This window comes from Cyclopterus lumpus, chromosome 1 (assembly GCF_009769545.1).
Source record: "Cyclopterus lumpus isolate fCycLum1 chromosome 1, fCycLum1.pri, whole genome shotgun sequence".
NCBI classification, from domain to species: domain Eukaryota; kingdom Metazoa; phylum Chordata; class Actinopteri; order Perciformes; family Cyclopteridae; genus Cyclopterus; species Cyclopterus lumpus.
Genome location: NC_046966.1, coordinates 16,770,073 through 16,792,592, shown reverse-complemented (window position 1 = coordinate 16,792,592; position 22,520 = coordinate 16,770,073). Strand labels below are relative to the sequence as shown.

Sequence of the window (22,520 nt, the reverse complement as noted above, 5' to 3'; positions counted from 1 at the left end):
CAACGTTTTCATCATACAACAATAGGCAGCACCACAGATATGTCCGGCTTTGTGAGAAGGATAGCAATGAACCTCCAGGGGGGGTTTAAGGGGGAACCGAACGAGCAACACATGAGGGAACACGATAACACATTTTTCCTTGTCTACGTGTTCAGAGACCAGTAAGACAGCAGTGATGAGCAGGATTCACAACATTTGTTTGCGTTCAAGTTTCTTGAGAGGTGACCAAAACCAAAGTGCTCTTGCAATCCCCTTATTCATCATTTGAAGGGGAGGAAAGTGGAGCAGGGGGGCATTTGAACTGTGGAGTTATAAGTCAGTATGGCTTTGTGATGGCTGCAAGCCTCTGCAGACAGAGAGAATGGCCCACAAATGCACAGCTGTTTCTAATCGGTAACTTAGCACCAATGGCTGACCTACATTCTGGTGCTTGCACGTCTTTGAACCCGTGGCCCTGCCAGACTGAGCCATGGGGGAAGGTAGAGGGGATGAGGGAGAAAAACAAGAGGCAGGAGAGGCTGGAGTCAAGAGGGGTGAAAGAAAAAAACAGGAGGAAACAAAGATGAGAGAAGGAAAGAACAATGTTTTTGCTGGTTTATGTTATGATGGATTGTGCAGGTATGGGTTTAACGCAGGTTGCATGGCGTGCATTCAAGTTTAATGACAGAGTATGTCAGAGGGCCAGAGCCCTGTGCGTGCCTGCAAATGTTTCCTCAGCCCCAAAGTACAGCTGTGCACACCTAAAAAAAAAAAAAAAGGGAGGGGGGGGCGGGAAACTCCTAAAAACATCCTGACCGTCAATTTTCTGCTCCTCTGGCTGGACTTGTTGCGCATGGAAAATCCTCATTTTTCAAAATTGCTTTTCTTTGTCAACACCCTGCTGTCTATCAAAACTTTCATAAAGTTCTGCTGTCTGCATCCGAATGACTGCCCCCTTTCATTAAGGCTAGAGTACATCTAGCTAGCATTCCTTGCATGCAGAGGAGGGGTACAGCCGAGTGCCAGGGGTCCCCTGGTAATGACTCATGGCAAAGATCCCTATTCACTCCCACTTGCAAACAGGACGCTTCCCTCGGACATGCAGAGAGAGCGAGTGAGTGGGTGTGGGAGTGTTGTATGGGAGAAAGAGCAAAAGAGAGAGGAGAGAAGGGGGGCTTGAAGCAAAAAATGCTGCAAAAACCAAAACAGTTAGCGTTAACATTTATGCACACTCGGCTTCGGAGAGAGGAAGGAACTGGAAGTGGGTCACTGTGTCTCAGGACTCCTGAAAAAAAGAAAGAAAATAGAGAGCACGAGAGCAGCTAGGGGAAAAGGAAAACGGAGAAAGAGTTGGTGGAGTCAGCAAGGAATTCACTGGATTGAAATGTTCAATGACAAACAATGGAGAAGAAGGCCTAGCTCAGGCAACAGATTACTTGAGCAATGTTTGACTGTGAGTCAGAATGAGATAAAATAACACTAGTGGTGTTTGAAAAAGCGTTTCTCCACGCACAGGCACGCTTTCATCTTGTCTCCCCAAAAGCAGGTGTGACACAGAAAAGTCTAAGTCTCAAAATCATTTTGAAATTTAGCATGTTTCAATATCAGTCAGTCCCTTTTTGTAGATACCATATTGAAAGTTTCTCCCCAGTCTCTTTTCTCACCAGACGTTATGGAAATACAAAACAAACAAAATGCATGTTTTTCTCTTTTTGCATATTTAAGTGCTGCCGAGCTATCAAAATATGGCTGCAGCAGTAAGCATTTAACTCAAATAGGACATGCAGATGGCAGATCAAGACACATTGCAGACATGCACTGGGAACCAGCTTTTCTGCTTGAGCTGGAGTTTCCTCTGCTGACTGGCTCGAGTGGTGCAATGCCGTCTGGTGCACTTGTTGTCCTGCTCGTGCTTCTCTGTTCCTCTCTGGGCTCCGATGGTTCTCTGGGCTCCTCTTGTTTTGTGACCAACTGAAACAAAAGCCTTATGTCAGCAGCAGCACGGGCAAATACTGAAGAAAGATATCAAGGCCTTGTGAAGGGAGTGGAATCAGCATCTGGGTCAAGGTATGAACTGTATTGATATGGAGGCCCATTTTTAACCTACCAGCATTCAGGATTTTTCCTTCTCTGTTTGCATATTCACATCTTTCAATTCCGTTCCCCCATTATTACTCATCTTCACGTCCATGTGGCCCAATGTTGTAGTTATTCTAGGCAGAGTTTTGTCTCAGTTAACAATGGATAATTAATTAAAGGGTAGAGGCTTTGAATGTAATCTCAATTATGGGTTTCATCTCATTTCTCTTTGATATATTCAGTTTTTCCAGTGCTCAGCTTTGTAAACCACTGTTGTTTGTATCACTGCTGTGTGCATATTTAATCGTATCAGAAATAGACTCAAGGGGATGACTTCCAAAGCAGCATATATCCTATGTGCAGATTTATTACACTAAGGAGTCACAAAAATTATTGCTCTCTAATTATGCATATTGTTTCCAAACAAACAACATATATACCACATTCTCTCTCATTACTCTTTACTGTTGGTGGTTATTAATTTCTCCTGACTACATTTTATTCTTTAAACATTTTTGAATATTTTGATACATCTGACGTCTGTGTCTGTAGTACATAAGAGAAATAACACAAGCTTACTTAGGGCTCTGAATTTAATCCTTTCAAACCTTAAAGTAAACAAAAATATCACAACCCAAGTCTCTGGATTAAAAAGTACAACATTTTGTTTGCGTTCTTTGGCCATGATACTCTGACGTGGAGCTTTGGATTTCAGGCAGCAGCGTGAGGTAACCTGATGCGAGCCTTCTCATATGATGTTTTGGATGTTTCACTCAACAGCATGATAATCATGTTCGATAGCATGCGCTTGTGTGTGTTTGTATGTGTGTGTGTGTGTGTGTGTGTGTGTGTGTGTGTGTGCGTGTGTGTGTGTCTGTGTGTGTGTGTGTGTTTGAAAAGGTCTCCACTACCCTCATTAAGTTAACTACGGATGACTTGTCAGGACTTGTCATGAACCTCTCTTTGGCCTGTGGTTCAAGACTGTGTCTCTCTGTGTGTGTGTGTGTGTGTGTGTGTGTGTGTGTGTGTGTGTGTGTGTGTGTGTGTGTGTGTGTGTGTGTGTGTGTGTGTGTGTGTGTGCGTGCACTGAGGGGGGGCGAGGTCTGTCAGTTTAATCCGCTGTCAAAGAGAGGAACTGGAAAGCAGGGGTGCAAAACAACCTGTCAGTCATGTGTGCTTTCTGTGAAAATCAATGGAAATATTAGATCAGGAAGCTGTTTGTGCCCCAACAGCAGATCTTTACTGCCAGCTCATAATTTAGCAGAGTCAGGGTGTGCTATCTTTCCAATAGTGATAGTGACTCACATTAATACAACTGCGGTGCTTTTGTGGAACCAAATATTGCTCATGGATTGGGCACACCTCAGCAAAAACACGTCTCCCACTGAATATCCCACGATGTCTACTCACATGAGACGAGCTGCGGATGCGTCATATAGTAGAATGTTGTGTAAGCAATAATACAGCCTGCTGTGTCTGTGTATTGACATATAGGCCTATAGATTATTATTATTATTTTATTTTTTTTGTGTTTGGTTTGCGTGTGGCTTTAGTTGGGCTGTATGGCTGCACATAATGCCAAATGTTTGCAGCCGGATTAGTTCTGTGATCCCTCAACAAACATCACAGAAATTGTTTTGTGTATCTGTCTTCTTATGGTTCTGTTTGACAGCTGTAGCATGTTAGCACAGGGACAGCTGATTTACAACGCTGATGAGAACACACTGTAGTCACACTTCAAACAAAGAGGCCAATCTGACTTAACCAGTGACAGCTGGTGGAGGATCTTCTAGGGGGCACACAAAGGTCTTGTGCTAGATGTCAGGTATCACTGGCTGGCAGCTACTTAATTAATGGGACAGGTGATGACCAATTGTCTACGTAACGCTCACATGGGCAGTTGGCATGTTTTAAAGCTCCTGAAAACTTAATATCAAATGTTGAGTATTTCCTTATCACACTAGATATTTTAAAGCAATGACCAAAGATAGATATAGTTATACATAAATATGAGTTAAGCATTCAAAAGATGTACTAATCTGCTTCATCATGACTGTGTAGGTGTGGTTATTTGATCGACAGTGGCATCTCCCTGGCAACATAGACAACAGAAATTGAAACAAAATGGTCAGATTCTGATTGCTACGTCATGTTTGAAATGTCAATGTCTAAAAGTTCCCCAAAGGGAATAAAAAGGGAGTGTCTATGTACACTACTTTTTGCTGACAATATCACAATGTATAGATGTGAAGAAAATGACAGTCCTGCAACACTATACGTCTTTTAGTGAAGACATGAAATAATGCAGATTCAAATGTGTTGGAAATCTCAATTTACTGCTCACAACATATAATAACTATTAAGCGTCTATTATATAGGGCAGGGGTCCCCATCCATTTTGGTTTGTGACCCCTTAAAAGGAAACAACGTTTACCTATGACCCTTCATCAGAGGTTATGAACTGTCTTAGATAGTTTAATTTGAATGGTTCAATGGTTTACTCCACTTCAAATCAGTAGAAGGATGACAGGTATAGAAATATCTCATGTGAAGACCAGTATTGTTTTGAGTTTGGCAGAATATATTATTTGTATTCATGTAGGACCCTGTTTCCAATAATAAGAAGCTGATTAAGAAAAGTGTTTTTTGGCCATATTGCATAGGAAAACAAGAACAATAAAATTGTCTTGGTGTGTTGAAGCACTGACTTTTATCTGTCGGTCTCTGGTTAGCCGTCTCAGTACATAAAGAACCTGTGGCTTTGCATGTTTTGGAGTATCAAGTCAAATGCAGTGCACATTAAGGCCTTCAAAAGGGCCAAGCGAGACGCAATATAAAGAGAATAGGATGTTAGTTGTTTGTAGAAAATTCAAATATTAAGGTTTCTGATATGGACATGTTATCACAGGCACAGAGAGCAAAAGATGAACCTAAGTGGCTGTAATTTAACATGCAAGTAAACAAAAAGCTTGGCGCCCCTCAAGTGGAATTGTTCTCTCCCTCTCTCACTGTGTTGTCATTTACAGTGGCATTTTTAAATGTCATATGTCCAGGAGGCACATGATGTGACTTGACAATGTGGTAAGTGCAAGCAGATGCATGTTGTTTTTGCAGCACACGACCACTTTATATTTCCCAGCATTATCAAATTATTAAGCTTGGGTGGTTAATTTGCAGACTTTCTGTTGGGCATTTAGACAGTCTTCCAAAGTAACATCATTGTGAAAACATATGACTTGCTTTTTGATGGGCAGGTTTCGAAATAACAAAGCAGCCGTGTAACCAAAAGAAAACATTATTCTTATACAGGCTTTATTTTTGACAACTCTGTCAACGTCTCTAGTATGATCTCCGGATTTTGTGTTCGGGCTGCATTTAATCTCCCACAAAACAACCTGTGTTGGGTCATCCCCCATGCTATCATAAAGCATCCATTGTGTGTGTGCTGTTAAAGACGAGACTGTGAGCTGCACTTATGACAGTGGAAATGTCTGTACAAGCACCTACAATATTGATTGTACAATGGAGATTTCATCAGAAGTTGTAAAGAACAGGGAACCAACCAATATGTGTTATAGTGTACACCCAAATATGTTTCCAAATTGTTTTCAGCTTCTGTTTTCTGGAATTAAATCACCCCTTTCCAGGAAATGATGACCATAAAGTAATGAGCATGGAGTAAATCACATGTTTAACCTCACCATGGAGAAGAAAACAAAACGTGAAGTTGGTTTCATTTTGACTTTCCTCTAAATCCTTTTAATTAGTCTGCTCTTCTTGTGCACTCCCAAGAGTTTCTGTTTGGAACATTAGTTTATCAAGTCCCGCCTGTCCACATGTGAGCTGTTGACAAGCCTTGTGTGCCAGAAGGCAAGGCAAGTTTATTTATAGAGCACAATTTGTACACAAGGCAATTCAAAGCTACATACAATTACAAAAAGGCAAATAAAATCATTCCACAAAAACATTAAAATAATCATAAATTAATTATATTAAAAGCGAAGAGTGCAGATAAAATACTTTCAATTGTCAAATAGAACTGTTTTCAGCCTGGATTTAAACATTGTCAGAGTTGAGGCCTGTCTCACATCTTCTGGAAGACTGTTCCAGATTTTAGCGGCATAAAACTGAAACTTCTCATATACTTCTCATATACCTCGAGCTGGTCTTGATGAAAGAGTTCTTAATTTAGAAGATGCAATGCACACTGACATTTGATTTAAATACCACAGCAAGTGCATTTATGTATTTATTTTCACTAAAAATAAAACATAACTTCACCCACCCATTGATTATGGCTTTGTTGTTTGTGTGTGTGTGGGAGTGCACATACATGTGCTAAGAAGAGTCAAGGGAAGTGTATTTCGTCACATTGTGTCATTATGTGGTAACCAAACATCTCCTTTTTAATCCGGAGGAAAATTACAATACATCTGGGTAGTACAGTATTAACACATATGGGGAAAGTTTTTAGAAGTTTAGGCATCCAAGATTGTCAGCATTCGTCTCTTATTTCTCACAAGAAAAACATAATATTTTATTGTATTTGTATACAAATCTAAACGTAAGAGTATTGAAAAGTTATAAAAGGTTGATTTATTTTATCTACTTATTGTTTTACAAACTTTTTTGCTATCTTGTTCCCATTTGAGTCCTTTTTAGTGTAGTTGATTTATTAATTCCTTATGAATTCCTGTCTGCTGGTGTCTCATTGACATGGTATGGAACTCGTTGTGGTTACCAACTAATTAATAACCGCAGCTGCTTTAACACAATAAATACCTCTATAGGAGCTAACACACCCATGGAACAATGCATACACTCAAATGCGCAACCAATACTGATGAGCAACAGCTCAAACTTGTATTTCACAGTGAGGATTTTCAACCATGCAGGTATGAAATTAGGGGAAGACAATAGGTGGGGCAGTGGAGTTCCTTGTTCTCCTTTTGTGTCAAGAGAGAGAGAGGAGGACCTTTCTTTAACTGTAATAACTGTAACTATTTGTCGAATTGAAGTCTTTTTTTCTTTTTTTACTCCAGGTCAGTGTTTCTCAAATGGGGGTATGTGTACCACTGGGGGGTACATGAGATTTGTAAAAAATATATATTTAAAATTAGCATCCATTCAAAAATCCTTTAAAAATAGTTATTTAATAAATATTCAATGAAATGTAAGTGTGTGTTCATAAACTGAATTGTATATATTCGATATTAAATCAGATACTGATGTCACAGCGCTGTGTATTACATATTTTTTTCAACCCAAAAAGATTTTGCGCTGATTTCACAGGGGGTACGTCACTGAAAAAAGGTAGAGAACCACTGCTCCGAGTCATTCTAAAGACTTCAGAGCACATATGCAGGAAATTATTAAAAAAGAAAAAGCCTGGAGTCTGCTGCCCTCTAGTGACGGACAGACACAAACTGTCTTTGACGTACCTGCAGGTTTTGGCAATGATGTGGCTCAAGACACATGACAGTCAATATGATATCAGAACTAATCATCTTTTTCCTTTAAATGAACCAGTTTACAATGTTCCTGGTCATGGCAGCAGCAACAAAAAAACAAAATCAAATAATAATGAATGAACACAGGCTTTGAATGGACAAAGCCAAACAAAAAATGACATATATTACTAAAGTTCAGCAAAAGGCAGCAGTGGAAAGTACATTTAGACTTTTTTTAAGGACTGTTTTTTAAAGTATGTTACTCCGTTCAGCTGCGGGTGTATTGACTAGCCATGACGCTAAAGTCGATTGCACACATTACAAAAGACAAAGCAAAGCGCTAGTGCAGGCTAACATAGCTAAATGTGTAGAATTACTTAGATAATCTAACAGTAATTCTACACAAACCTAACCCTAAACCTAACCCACAAAAGTGTTTCGTTAAAAAGCGTATAATCATTTTTGCAAAACATCTCAAACACTTAAATGGTGTGCATTATGTGCAATAGTTATGACAGTTACAGGTTTTCTTGTTTCTAAAGAGTTGGAAGAGTTGGAAGCAAAGAGTTTCTAAAGAGTTGGAAGCAATTTGGTAGATGTTCAATTAGGACCAATTAGGACCTTATCTTTTAATAATAATAATAATAATAATAATGCATTTAATTTATATAGAGCTTTTTCGTGATACTCAAAGACACTTTACATAACATAATTATAACATCCTAAAAGCTAAAAAAAAAAAAAGAATAACTCAAATTACAGGTAAAACAAATAGGGACTTAGTCAGTTGCTCGGACCCTAAAAAATAAAAATAATAAGAACATAGAGCAAACAATCACACATTAAAAGCAGTTCTGAACAAGTGGGTTTTGATTTGGGATTTGAATATGGAAAGATCAGTGCAGTCCCAGATGAGTTTGGGGAGAGAGTTTTGTCTGTACAGTCCGTAATACACAATCTTCTTGCTATTTCAGGATGCTGATGAAGACAGTGTGGCGCAGGAACTTGCCACGCAAAAGATAAAAATCTATAGTGTTCAGACGATGTCGGTATCATTTTAGAGCAGGGGTCTCAAACTCGAGGCCCGCGGGCCTATTGCGGCCGACGGACCGATATTTTGTGGCCCCTTACTTGACATCAAAGTTTAGTGTTAGTGAGGCCCGTGTGTTTTTCTCACACGCACAATTTTCGGACAGTCCGCGAAACCCCCTCCGGAGAACGGTGTTACGGTTTAAGAAGCGACTGTGTTAACTGGCGACTTCCACGAGGACCGCTATACGTGAAAAGTCGCCAGTTAACGGTCGCCTGTTAAACCGTAGCTACGGGTCGCTAGGTCCAGAAAACTGGACGGTAAACTGATTTAAGGCAAATTATGAATATGATACTTGAGTTCTTATTTTTACGATTGTGTGAGTTGTGTTTGGAGCATTTGAAAATGGCTTATTAATTATTGTAGTTTACATTATGATATTATTTTATCATTATCTTTATGGTTTTACCTGAAAACCTAGAGTCTCCTAATTCGGACCCTTATTTGGGGGCTGTGGGGTGTTATTTGTCTGTTATCAGGTAACAGCATAAACAGTCTACGTTCATTAAATATTTGTCTTTTATCAGGCAACAGCATGAACAGTCTATGTTCATTATTGAATTTTGCGCATACTGCGATTAATCGCTGTTAATCACAGAAAAAACATACGATTAATTAATACTATATCATAACTATGACTTACTATCTCATAATTATGACTTAGCATCTCATTATTATGACTTACTCTTCTATCTCATAATTATGACTTACCATACTATCTCTCATAATTATGACTTAGCGTCTCATAATTTCGACTAACTAGCGATACTTAGCATCTCATAATTATGACTTACAGGATCCTAATTTTTTCCTCACAGTGTCAGAAATGGGCTTCCATAGTTTCGAAACAACTGTAAAAATGCACAGGTGTTTCGGTGTTAATGCTCAGCAGTAGTTAATAAAGCAACAGAGTGTGATTAAAGCCTTGAGGAGGCGGCCTGTGTGCGGCTGTTGCTGGGAGCTCCGGCCAATCAAAGCCGCAGCGCTCCCATACAAGTCCTTTAGGGGCAGGAGAAGCATGACATCATGCACAGCTCCGACCCTCACCGCGAACACAACGCGTGAAACATTCTTTATTTCACCACTGCAGACTGCAGTCGACGACAGAATCGTCTGCACGGCGATACCCGTGCGGTCCCATCCATAACATACACCGGAAATCTGTCCCGGGGACTCCGGAGGCTGCTGCGGAGTCTGGGAGGGGCGTCCGTCCGTCCGACCGGGCAATGGCGGATGGGGAGGCCGCCGTGTCTGTGGAGTGGGACAGCAGTGATGGGGGCTTAGCAGAATAACATCCCACTTCTGCATTGACATTTTCTCTGTTTAGCTTGGTATTCAGCTCTCGCCATGGATCCAGAGAAAACGTTGACATTCTGCCTCGGGCTGAAGGCTGAGGAGGTAATGCACTGCACAGCTTTCCTTTGACATAAACATTGCTGCCAACAGCTGGGCTTTACTTCTTCTGCAGAACAACAAGCTTCTGTTGGTCTGCGTTGTTGTTGACAAACAAGTGGCCTCAACTTGTTCGCTACCCATCTGTCTTTTCATTCCTTCATCTTGAGTCGTTGTCCCTTTTTTCCTTTTGACATATTTCTCGAGGACAAAAGGTGCATTTGCCGCATCATTACAGCACATGTTTTGCTTCCAGTAAAGTCAGTCAGGTTTGGTTTCTATTAGGATTGTTTGGGGACAAGGGCATTTATGTCTGTTATGCTGTCGTTAATGCACAAGTTGATAATAAGTAAGCGAGGGCCCTCTAATGCACAACTGAATGTCCTGAGTAATATGGGAATATGTGACAAATAAAAAAAAATTGTACTGCAAGGTCACTAAACTCAAATTATAAATTGAGAGGGTACCACAGTTAACTAAATAAATGTTAGAAGTTACCTAGTATTGATATCAGCAGTATTTTGCAACTTGTTGATTTGTGTTAGATTTTAAGTTGATTCCCGGGTTTCAAGCAAAGTAGCTAACAAAATGTTTTGTAATGCACCATAGATTAAAAGAGCCTTAACTGCATTACCCTTATAGCCTAATAAATCTAACGTACATCTGCTTGTCCAGCAGGAGAACACCACACCGCTGATTCAGGACACTGCACACTCAATTCTGAGGATGATGCTTCTTTCAAGTCTGTTGTTGTTGACAGACAATATTTAGGATTGTACACAATGAAAACTACATTGGCTCCAATGTATTTGAAACGGACATCTATGTTCAGCTTGTCATCCTGACATGTAAAATAGAATTGACCACAAACCCTCTGGCACTAAAAGGTGAAAGTCTTGTGAGTAGAGAAAATTGTCAAGTTCAAATTTGCTTTATTGGCATAATTATAATTAAGTGCATTATTTCCAAATTATAACATTTCATCAAGAAAGTAAAAAAGGACAGTTGGAGAATGACCTTTTTTCCCCTAGTAAGTAGTTTTTGGTCTAAAAGTGTGTCACGTTTGTGGCATTTTATTTTAATTCTGGTAAAGACCAGTAGGTCTCCATATAAAGATGCAGTCTCTGTCTTAATATGCTTGGACCCTTTATTTTGTGCCACAAAGAAGGTTTTGTCATTCTTAAAATATGACACTGAAAGTGCATCTCTTAAACCCACGTGATGGCTTCGCAGTAAAAGTCTGAATAGTTAGAACCTCACCTTAAGCACATCTTATTTTCATGGCCATTTTATAATTTAACATCGTTGGAGGTGATCTTGACTCCATTACATAATGGCATGTTTTCACTTACTGTACTGTTGCCGGCTGAATTATCTTTTGATTTAATGGTTGTCGTTTTACAGCCTTTCGCAGTCTGCCTCCATTTGATTTTCCCCTCACTCATCATTTTTAGGTTCATGTGGCAGTAAAAGGTTCACACACACACACACACACACACACACACTGGCGTGTTCTTCACAGGGTTCATGTCGTCTCAGATGGTGTTGGTGAAGGTGTGTGTTTGTTGTCGTGCTTTTGAGAACCGTAGGACCCCAAGGGGTGGAAATCATTTGTGGTTAGCCTGTGGTCTCTGGGGAAGTCTGAACGATCCCTTCACACCCGTGTGCGTGTTCTCTGCCGTGTGGTGGGCTTACCACAGGAACTCGGCTCCCTCTTGAAAACCCTCTCGACTGACTTTCATAACAGTATAAAAGCTAACTTATGAACCACCTGAGGTTACATTTGACAGTTGGATAAGCACCATGACTTTCTGTTGTGTTTTGTTGTCGCACAATATTCAGAAACAAACACACAGTTTTTAGAATATCTTATTTGTATAAAATGAACTGTAGCAAAGTAGATGAAAACATTAAATCATTTTGAATCTTGAAGCAAATGGTTAATTGTCAGCAGGAATGTCCCTGATACACTGACTCCTGCAGATACGTATTTGGTATCCAACAAAATTTGTCTGTATAACAGGGGAATACAACCTGCATTGTACCCAGAGCTGGCACGTCTGCTCAGATTTATGCTCTACTTATTCATATATTCTTTTTGATTCATATCATAATTTTGCTGTTTTTTTAGAATATTTCATGAATGCAAAGTTCAGGTCCGGCTTGTACAAATAGATTTAAACGCTTTGACTTATTTTGTTAAATAAGCCTGAATAAAATGTTTTGTAAAAAACAACATATACATTTTTGCAATTTAAGTATTGTATCCGCACTATTATTGAAAAATGTAACAAGCAATAAATGTGCTGCCTGGAATAGTTAAGGGTTCTTGGCCACATAGCGTTGCCAGCCACCGGATCAATTTTTGGCAGAAAACTAATTTGTTTGTCCAATGTTCTGCCAGTATTTCCTTAATTAAATGTGTCTCATCCACCAACGTGTCATGTAGTATTGTGTAATGCAATATTGATAAACCTGTGGCTGCACCAGTTGTTGAAGAAGTGTATGCTATGTACAGTTGTGTACTACAGTAAATATGAATGGCTCTAGGCTAACTATAACCTCAACGCAGTGTGTGGAGTTAGCTGCTTGTTACATTTTTATGCTCAGTCATTTGTTACTTAAAAAAAGAAAAAGGTAGTTGTAATTACGTGAACCTAATAATTGCTGTGTGTGCACTGGTATGTACACACACACACACACACGCACTGCAGCCAACATTGTTCCCTGTGCTGACTCCGTAACCAGCAGCCAGTTAACAAAAGGGGTCTCATTTACATGGCTACAGCCCCCAGTGTCTCCACATTGTTTTTGACAGTGGCCCCACATCCAGCAGCGCACACACAGACATATTTTTCTTTTCCTCACAGTAGGTCTGAATGACATTTATAGAGAGGCATGAGCGACACACAGAATTTTTGTTATCTGGACTCTAACAGAATTGCATTGAGTTGCTTAACCGCACATATTTATTTGTGCTCCATAATATGTGGACCTAAATCATTATATGATCATTTACAAAAGGTGCCTATTTTCTAGCACTCATCCTTATAGGTAGGTCAGCCTGTGTGATTGTTGTAGGTGTCATTGCCTGTTGAGAGGACTTGTGAAAATAATTTCATGAGGACAACCGATATTCTTTTTATATCCTTTTTTTTCCTCCCCGACAACAGTTAGTTGTTCATTTAGGTCAGTTTTAGAGGTTTACCTTTTGCATGCACGTGTGAGTTCGGAAGAAATGAGGAACGTATAAGGTAGAGCTAGGTCCGCTATCTCGAACCACAGAGGAGAAAAAGGTTTTGTTAAAAAGCCATTGACCTTCCCGGCTCCTTGAAGAGCCAGGAGTGTCGGGTAACCAGCGTCGTCAGACTGGAAGATGTGTTCAGTGGCCTTTTTTTTGTCATGCTTGATTCCTAGAATGACGGCACAGTATTATTTGTTTCTTGTGAAGCATGTGCCCGTGTCAGTTTTAACATGCAGTGCCGATCCTTTTTTTTTCTTTTTCCTTCCTATTAACATAATATCATTTCTGTCTCTCTACTACTGCTCCTTCTTAGCCTTTTTACATCTGTCTTTTCCTAGATGACCATATCCCTGCAGGGGCTGGATGGGACTGAAGCTGCTACGGTAGGAAGCTCGACCTTCAACCACCACTAAACACTTCATACCACTGGATAGTAGAAAACATTGTCAACACAAGTAAAAAGAAAAAAACGTAACCACAATGGTTGCCATGGCAATGCATAATTTTTACTTAACACTTCTCAGCCTCATGTGTGGTAACTATGTACATAACAGAAGCCTCCTTTTTGCTGCATTATTATTGTGGTTTATGGTTTTGCTGAAGTGTATGAGCTCATCAAGATTTTTCTCCACAAGCATTTAAATTTGACGGCTTTTTATGATGTTGATATCTGTGATTAGGTCTTTACTGGCCTCTCCCTTGCACTGACTTGCTGATAATTAAGATGCAACTGTACAATTGACAGAGGTCCTTCCATGTTTCATTTTAGGTGGCTGTTTCTCAGAAGGAGGCTGACATGCGCACAGTTAATAAGGTGTGAGATTTGTTTTTATTTAACATTGACCTGTAGCTGCCAACGAACATACTATACTCTCACAAAATAATCTTATAGCTGGACTAATCAATATTTGAAGACTTGGTCTCATATACCACTGTACACTACCAACACAGCACCAGACAGACAGACACGCTGGTGAAGGTAGTGGAGCATGTACCAGCTAGAGCCAGATATTTCCTTCAAGAGTTGGTCATGGCAATTTTATTTATGTAGCACTTCATTACATGTAAACTTAAAGTGCTTTGCATCTAAGAACAACATATAAGTATAATCAACATAAATATAATACTTTATACAGTATTATCCACAAACATACACCCAACCACACCGCAATACAAAACTGCTAAATCTAGAAATCAAATGATATTGTTACACAGCCCAAGTGGCCAAAGTCCCCAGCTAAGTCAGGTTTAAGATCCACTTACAACATGTTTTTGGAGCTTTGTATTCGATAAAATAAAATAAAACGGAAGATCTACACAATAACAAAAGAAAATGCACAGTAAACAACAAATCCTACAGATAAAAAGATCAGGGAAGATCAATAATTATATAAACAAACAACATATGTTGTACTGCTTTCATACATTGTATGATACCTCATTTACATAGTGTTGTACTCCATCAAGAGAAGTAGTTTAAGATCTTTTTTGAAAATCAGAAATGAGGAGTGACTGTGAAGTGAGCTTTCAACTACCTCTCATGGTCTTCATCAGCAGAGGAGTTTGCTCAGTTATCATGGAGGTGGCTCATTTGCAAAAAAGCTTCAGCTTGGAGCTTAGGTGATAAGTATTTCTTCAAAGCACTGTATGATCACGCTCATGCTGTCGCCTGCTAAAGGGAATACCAGAGACATACCAACCATTACTTAATCTTTGCAGTAACAGTATTTTCACCCGTAGTGATATGTAATGCTGTGTTTTGTCCACTAGGTGGTGAAGCATCACGGGGGTTCTGGTAGCCAGCCTGTCGTCAGTCCGAAGTACTGTCCTGGGGTAAACAACAACCCAGGTTACCTGTGTGAAACGGGGCACTGCTGCGGAGAGACGGGCTGCTGTACCTACTACTATGAACTCTGGTGTGAGTCAACCGACTGATTGTGAGGAACAACCAGTAAAACCACTAAAAACCATGTATTAGTTGTCCTTGAATGTGCCAAGCGTAACACCGTTTGACTTAATATATTCATCCAGATTGGTAAAAAATAAAAGCAGAAAATTCTTTCCTGAAATGAAAGTATGTTTCCTGAAAGTTGATATGGTGGTCAAATGAATGCTAACCAAGATAAGAAATACATCTAAAATATTACAGAATGCTTTGGAAAATGGACAGCATATGGGAAACATAAATAATTTGTCTGTAATGGGACACAATATCACCATTACTGTCGTTTTAAAACCGTCTATGCCTCGATGTAACCCGAGTAGATCTGAGATGTAATTTATACAACAGAACAAAACTTTTATTTTCCTAAATGATGATGGTTTTATTTCCTGTTCTCTGCAGGGTTCTGGCTGCTGTGGACGATGCTGATCCTCTTCAGCTGTTTCTGCGCTTACCGCCACCGCCGAGCAAAGCTGAGGATCCAACAGCAGCAGAGACAGAGGGAGATCAATCTGATCGCCTATAATGGAGCCTGCAACTACCCTTCCTCAATGCTGGACCTCAGTAGGTGTATTTATGTTCTCATCTCACATGTTTATTCTATGTTTAATTGTGTAGATCTACTATTGGGGGACCTACAGAGTCTGAGACTTTTCAAAGGTATGCTTGTGCATTGAATACAGTAAAAACAGTGTTTAATATATCACAATCAATATTCCAGGAACGTTATATATTTTCTGGTTTCCTTAGTGTGCTGCTTTCAGAATGTAAACACATCTACTTTCAGATCTGCAGTTTTGTTGTTTTATTTGGATTCCCAATAATTGTTAACTCCGAAACGGAGTTCCATTTTATTAAATATATTGAATAGTATAAGCAACAAATGTTTTGCCTTACACCCATACGGTAATATTATGGTCAACGCAATCATCTCCACTTATTAAGATGGTAATACACCATAAACAATTAAATAATGGCAACAGAAACACAAAATAAATAGCATGTATGAAATAAAAGATCGATCAGTAACCATTAAATAAAAGAAAAATGTCCTAATTAATCTCAACATCCTTGCTACCAAGAAAACACTTTAAAAAAGGCAAGGTCATTTACATAGTACAGCTGGGCCCTGTAGCCTTGAGCAAACATCATTTAAACTAAAAATATATAATGCATTCGTTGGACTATTTTAAGTTGGAAATTAATAATATTACGAGAAATATGGAGTGCTGTATCTCTAATCTTTTGTCCGAATTTGTGATATTTCTTTTGTCACAGGTTTTCTGGCTTCCTTCAAGTTGCCCTCCTATGAGGAGGTGGCGGCGCAGCCCAGCACCCCTCCTCCGCCTTACAGCTCTGTCTTCGCCCTGCAGGGAGGTGCCATGGGGGGTCCTAGCTCCTCTTACCCCCATCATCACCACCACCGTCACCCCTGCCCTCCATATCTGGGCCCTGGTCCCAGTGGCCTGACGTCCTCCCAAAGCTCTGACAACTACACCAGCTGCTCCTGCGAGTCTTGCTCCCTCACTTCCCCCTGCAGCACCTCCTTCTCTGTCCAGGTGACAGACGAGACGTACGACAGCAGCCACATCTCCACACCCAGTGAAGCAGGGGGCGACTATGCTGTCGTGTCAAGGTTTGGGGCCAACTTCACACCAACTTCTTCCCCGACACCTTCATCACAAGTTGGACCTGATGTTATACCTGCGGCCACTCCAGATGTCATACCGGTACAAAGACGGCCCTCCAATGGCAGTGAAGGAATCTCGTCTTCAGCTCCACCTCTCTCTCTTCCTTTGCACCCCCGTCCTTCACACCCTTCTCGCCTCCCACTCTCTCCCCTCATTCTGTTATCTTTCATTCCTCCTGGTCAAGTCCATCCTCTCATCCTCTCAGACCCACTTGGAGCTGTGGCCATTCAGAGAGAGAAAGAAGACGAGGACCCGCCTTTTGGTGCAGCCCCCAGGTCCACTCTGGCTCCCCCTAAACAGGCTGTGGCTGTTTTCACACGTTGCAACAACGGGGAAGAGCAAAAACGAGAAAAAGAAGAAGAGATGGAGGAGGAGGAGGAGGAGGAAGAAGAAGATGACGAGGAGGATCATTTCCGGCATCGGCGGCTAACAGGTGACTCGGGCATCGAGGTATGTCGTTGCCACGTGAAGAGAGAGGAACAAGAGGAAGAGGAACTACAGAAGGGGCGTTTTGGGAAAGGAGGAAAAGAGGCTGTGAAGGAAGAGGAGAGTGCAGACATGTTGCATGACAGCGTGGACTGTTCCCTCAGAGCGAAGGCCTCTGCTCAGTCCCCACTCCTGGACGACTGCGCTGAACAGCGCGGCCACATCTCTTCACCCTCCAGTATCAACCAGAAGACAGGCGTGGCCCTCATCTCCATGAAGTCCTCGTAAGCTTTCAGCCTGTGAGATGTAGTCAAACAAGTGAAAAAAGTGATCAAGACTAGTAGGTGAAAAGTCTTGTAGGTTTTACTTTAAATGGTTGGGGACAGTATGTGTAATGGATTCTCGTTTTCTCTGTATTCAAATGAGAAAGAGAAGCCGACAACTGAAAGTTCTACTTTGTAGTTAATTTATTTATGGCTTCGGGAGGAGGCATATATTTTTCTCAGAGGTGATGAAGATGCTAATGAATTGCTTCTTCGCTGTCTTCATTTTCCCACATGCTAACTGTGTCCATTTTTACCAGTGTCAACATCCAGCTTTCCCTCTACCGTTTACTTTTCATCTCTCTTTTCTCTGCATGATGTAACATGGCAAAAAAAAGGCATTTTAGCTCCTTGAAAGGAAAACCCTAATAGTCTGTGGTTCCCAACCTGGGGGTTTAAGAAAGAAGAAACATAGTTCTGCTAAAGACGATATGGTCGTGTTTCTCTCTTTTTTTGGTGCTTTTTTTAAATGTAAAATTGTGGATAGTTTTACCTTTTTATCGGCATTTACAAATTCTTCAAATTTAACAATCTGAGAAGCAAATATCTAACTTTAGCTGCCCTGCTCACAGTGTTTTTGACACATGCAATGTGTGATGGGGTCACAACATTTTTTATTTTAATGTTAAAGGGTCATGTAACAGGTTGGGATAAAACATATGTCTCAAATCGGCAGCATTGAACGAGACTGCAAACATCTTTTTTTCATTGAAACAAATGGGAGACTAATCACTGAACTATTCATTTTCAAAAGAGCAGCTCCAACTAATTGTTTCTGGATCACCTTGTATTATCTTAATTAACTGTATTCTATCTTTTGAAGAGGTTCGCAACCATTCAACGAGACTTGATTGACCTTTTTGTTGTAGGGTGTTTTATACATTGTCTTATGTTTCTCCCTAAAGGAAAAGGGTTGCAAACATACATTTTAATGTGCGAGTGGCAAAGCTTTACAATGGCATTATGATTATACATTGTTGTTTCAGACTGCTACATGATAATACCGTACAATGACTTTGGATTTCATGTGTTTGAACATGTTCCTGGTTGGTCGTTGCCATTTTTGCATGGCAATGTAAATCTGATTCCTCCATGGACGGACTGTTGAGTTTTTACAAGGCAGAAACATAAAGCCTAATCTTGTCACTTATGAATGTAAAAGGTTATGCATCACAACAAAATGATAAACTTAAATTGTTTACGGAGAATTTTTATAGCTTGACTATACCTCTGGAAAAGTGCTCAAAAATGCAGCAAGGCAATACAATCTGCCAGATGTGGATTTTGAGAACACACTTTTAAATAAAGTGCCCATTGTACTTTATGAGTCAAGTATTGGTTGTGAGATATCAAAGTTGTAAATGTACCAGGTGATGGTTTAAAGTCAGTAATGCTGCTTTGGCTGAAAATGTGGTTTTCTCTAAATGTATCCCAGTTGATCCTGTTTTTGTATTTACACATCATTTGTCAGTTGTACATTGTCTTTCAGTAGAGAAGTCTCTCCCTCAGTGTGAAGTTGATTTACCGTGAGTGATGCGCTGTACTTCCTAGGATGATATCAAGTTGATCCTGTTAGCAGTGGGAATAGCACAGATGTACTCTCGTCATTTATTCTCACTCCAAAAAGGGACTGAAACATAGAACAATATTTAGAAAAAGGAGAATGTATCCAATCACCCGTTTGTCTTGCTGTAGCTATTATGAGACCAACGTCTCCGTAGATAATTGAGGCCACTTCGTTGTGTTCTTGGCTCAGTGCAAAACCAATTCAATTGTCTAACACCGGAAAGTCAAAGCTTTCGACTCATTTATAGTTATGTGGACAGAATACGTTGCCTTGGTTCGGCTTGATAATACCTTTTATTTGTCATAGACAAATATTGCGTGTATTGCAAGCAGGTTTTGGTTCGCTATGAAGATAATTTTGACATCCTCTGATCAGCTGAGCTCTTTTGCCGTGACTCGGAGGTGTGTCCCAGAGGTGGCTAATGCTCTGACGGAGACAGTTCACCCTCTGAACATATCAACATATAAGCCTTTTGGCTACTGTACATTTCTTGCCTAAAGATTGGACAGTTGTTATTTTCTCACTAGTTCTAGCTAATGTATGTTTATCAAAGTGTATGGTGCCTAGATGAAAATAGACTTTCTGTTAGGCATTCTATAGTTTACTGCTGCTATGCGAGTGTGTGTGTGTGTGTGTTTTCTGTATATTGTGTATAAGTCGTACAACAAATGGGCAAACATTTTCTAACAGTGCTTGGCAGTCTCTTTATAAAATATACACAGTACATGTGAGACTTGCAAAAATAGTATTTAGCAATAGTATTCACACTGTTTTCCTTATCCTAGTTTATGCTGGTTGATAGGAAATTAACTGTTGTGAAAAAAAGACATTTACCTCTTTAGAACAGATCCGTGAGCTGTGCTGGGCAAAGGCCCTTGATTGTAACTGCCTTTGGTTTAAGGTTTCTCCAAGTGAAAACTCAGATTTTCTGATTTTACTTTAGCCCCAGTTTGTGCCTCTCTTGTTTACATTTGAGTCACAGAGATAAACATCTATTCTGAATACATTTCCAGCTTCTGGACTCCTTTGTCTATTTGGATTTGTGATATGTGATATAAAAGATTTTGAAGACATTATTAGAATATTAGAATTACAACTCCTATTCCACAAAGAAAATGATAGTTCGAGAAATGTTTGTACCATGAAGTTTCTGTTCCTTTTTCTAAACTTCATTTCTATTTTTTTTAAATAATTTTGGTGCAAATGCATTTCTTCGGTCTTGAACCATATGTTACATCTTGTTTATATTGAGGCCAAATATGTTTCACATTCAACAATATTCAATATGTGGATTTGGGGGAAATGGAAAGTGAGTTCCATTTTCTTATATATTAAACGTATCATAAAATGGCTCAATGAAACCATTACATATTATAATAGTAATATTAATAAATTAGTATTATATTATAATATGAATTGGAAGGGGAGGGTTCTCCACTTTTATACAATACATGTCTTGTCAGTGATTTGTGATGTTAATTTTAGACATTAAGGTCTTCAAAATCTAACTGTGAAGATTACTTATTTATTTTTTAGATTTTGTTTTGTTTTGTTTTAGAATATATTTGTAGTAACTGGATCTAGTCTTCATGAATTTATAGTGTACGTTAAGACAAAAATGTCATTCAACAAAAATAAACAATAGTAACTTTTAGATAAAAGTCTAAACTTAGGAAGAGATTTAAATATATATATAAATATGTATTTATTTCTTGTGCACCAGCGTTATCATGGCAATTGTTTTATCGAGATGGACAGAGTTGTCTTTTTGATTCTGAAAGTGTTAACTTTTAGGGATTTTTAAAGTATTAATTTTTCAAAAAGATGGGTAACTCTGTGACTCGAATGTAATCATAACGCACGTGGCACAGTCTAGTTTGACCCCAGCTCTGATTTTACATTGACGCCATACTGATCCGAGTTCAGTGTACATAGTACTAGTTTAATATTCTTTTGCACTGTCAGCAGCTAGAGCAGACTAAATGCCCAAACTCACCCCTCATTGCCACAGAAGGCCAAGGCCTGATATAAGACTGTTACCTCGTTGAGTTTTGACTGCACAGGACTGTTTACTTCTCCTTATCAAGATAGTATTTACTCTATATTTCTACTGACTTTTATTTTGTAATGCTAAGAATTGAAGAATTAAAAAAATAAAAACAGAGCCCGCCATGGTACGGCTAAAATGTTTTGCCAGGAAAAAAAAATGAACATGAAAACCCTGTTCCTAGGAAACAATGTTGCTCCCTTTACTCCTGCAGCTATGAGACCGCAGGATTTATTGAAGTATCTTTATGTGATTGTATGTGGAATAGTTCAGATTATTATTGCTACAAATTGTGGTGTTCTTTGAGGGTATCCTTGTGCAATTCTACCTGCAGCTCTTCAGTGTGTTGTAGGCATGTGTGAGAGAGTTACTGTCGGCCGTGTTGTTGTGGTGTTAAATCATTGTCGCTTATTATGAGGCCAAAGTTGATTGTTCTTGGTATTTGTCAATATAAATATCCAAACATTTTTATTTCATCATGAATATCAAGTTAATTTTGTATCTTGGTGTATAGCATAGATATGTATGATGCATACTTTGATGTAAAATGAAAACATTGAGATGCTCGCACATTTTTTGATATATTTGTTTGGTTACATACTGTATATCCTGATGCTTTCTTCCAGAAAGTGGGTTGTATTTATTGTTTTTCATTGATGATCATTGGGAATTCTACCTTGTTGGACATGGACGTCTGCTCTACTTTATTCTACAAAACTGTGGATTTTGTGTCAAAATAAATGCTAACAAATGCTACCAAATACATGTCTGTGCTTTACGAACATTATACTCATCTCTTGTTGTAGAGGCCTGGGGTACAAACAATACTCTGCTTTGAAATACAGCAAATGCCCTCACTTATCTAAGCAGGGAATGAGCTAAAAACACCCACTCACGAATAGCTGTCCCTGTGACTCAGCATGAATCATCAGGCTGCACTCACTCTGAAAGCTTCACCTTTTCATGAGTAAAACACTAAAAAAGAAGCGTTTGAAATGTGTGATTGATTGGGTGTAGCTGAAAGCACTGTGGATCAGTGATGACCAATACAACATGCATTAAGAATATGAGCAGTCTTTGGTTGTCAAACATGCTTGTAATATATCAACCACTGCCATATGACTGGACAACGGGAGGGATCCCTGTGTCAAAATGTATTTTAAAGAACTTCAACATTTTGGTCTTGAGGCATATTCCAATATGAATATGTGTTAAATCACATTATAATGCAGGAAGCCTAGACAATCTGTAGGGTTTGCTCAGACAGAAAAACCAATAGCTCCGCAGAGG

The 22,520-nt window shown here is 39.5% G+C and overlaps 1 protein-coding gene across 2 annotated transcripts in view; it reads left to right on the top strand.

Moving 5' to 3' along the window:
• LOC117733454 (proline-, glutamic acid- and leucine-rich protein 1-like) overlaps positions 1 to 22,015 on the top strand; it is a 35,714-nt gene extending 13,699 nt beyond the window's left edge. Inside the window, exons 2-7 of one of the 2 annotated variants that reach the window (XM_034537128.1) lie at positions 9,689 to 9,996; positions 13,573 to 13,617; positions 14,004 to 14,048; positions 15,005 to 15,152; positions 15,579 to 15,740; positions 16,455 to 22,015. In XM_034537128.1, coding sequence (XP_034393019.1) covers positions 9,946 to 9,996; positions 13,573 to 13,617; positions 14,004 to 14,048; positions 15,005 to 15,152; positions 15,579 to 15,740; positions 16,455 to 17,581 — 1,578 coding nt within the window. In that variant the 5' untranslated portion in view covers positions 9,689 to 9,945 and the 3' untranslated portion in view covers positions 17,582 to 22,015. The remainder of the gene's footprint in view (positions 1 to 9,688; positions 9,997 to 13,572; positions 13,618 to 14,003; positions 14,049 to 15,004; positions 15,153 to 15,578; positions 15,741 to 16,454) is intronic. The other variant, XM_034537118.1, reaches the window with a different exon arrangement.
• The last annotated feature ends 505 nt before the right edge of the window (positions 22,016 to 22,520 follow it).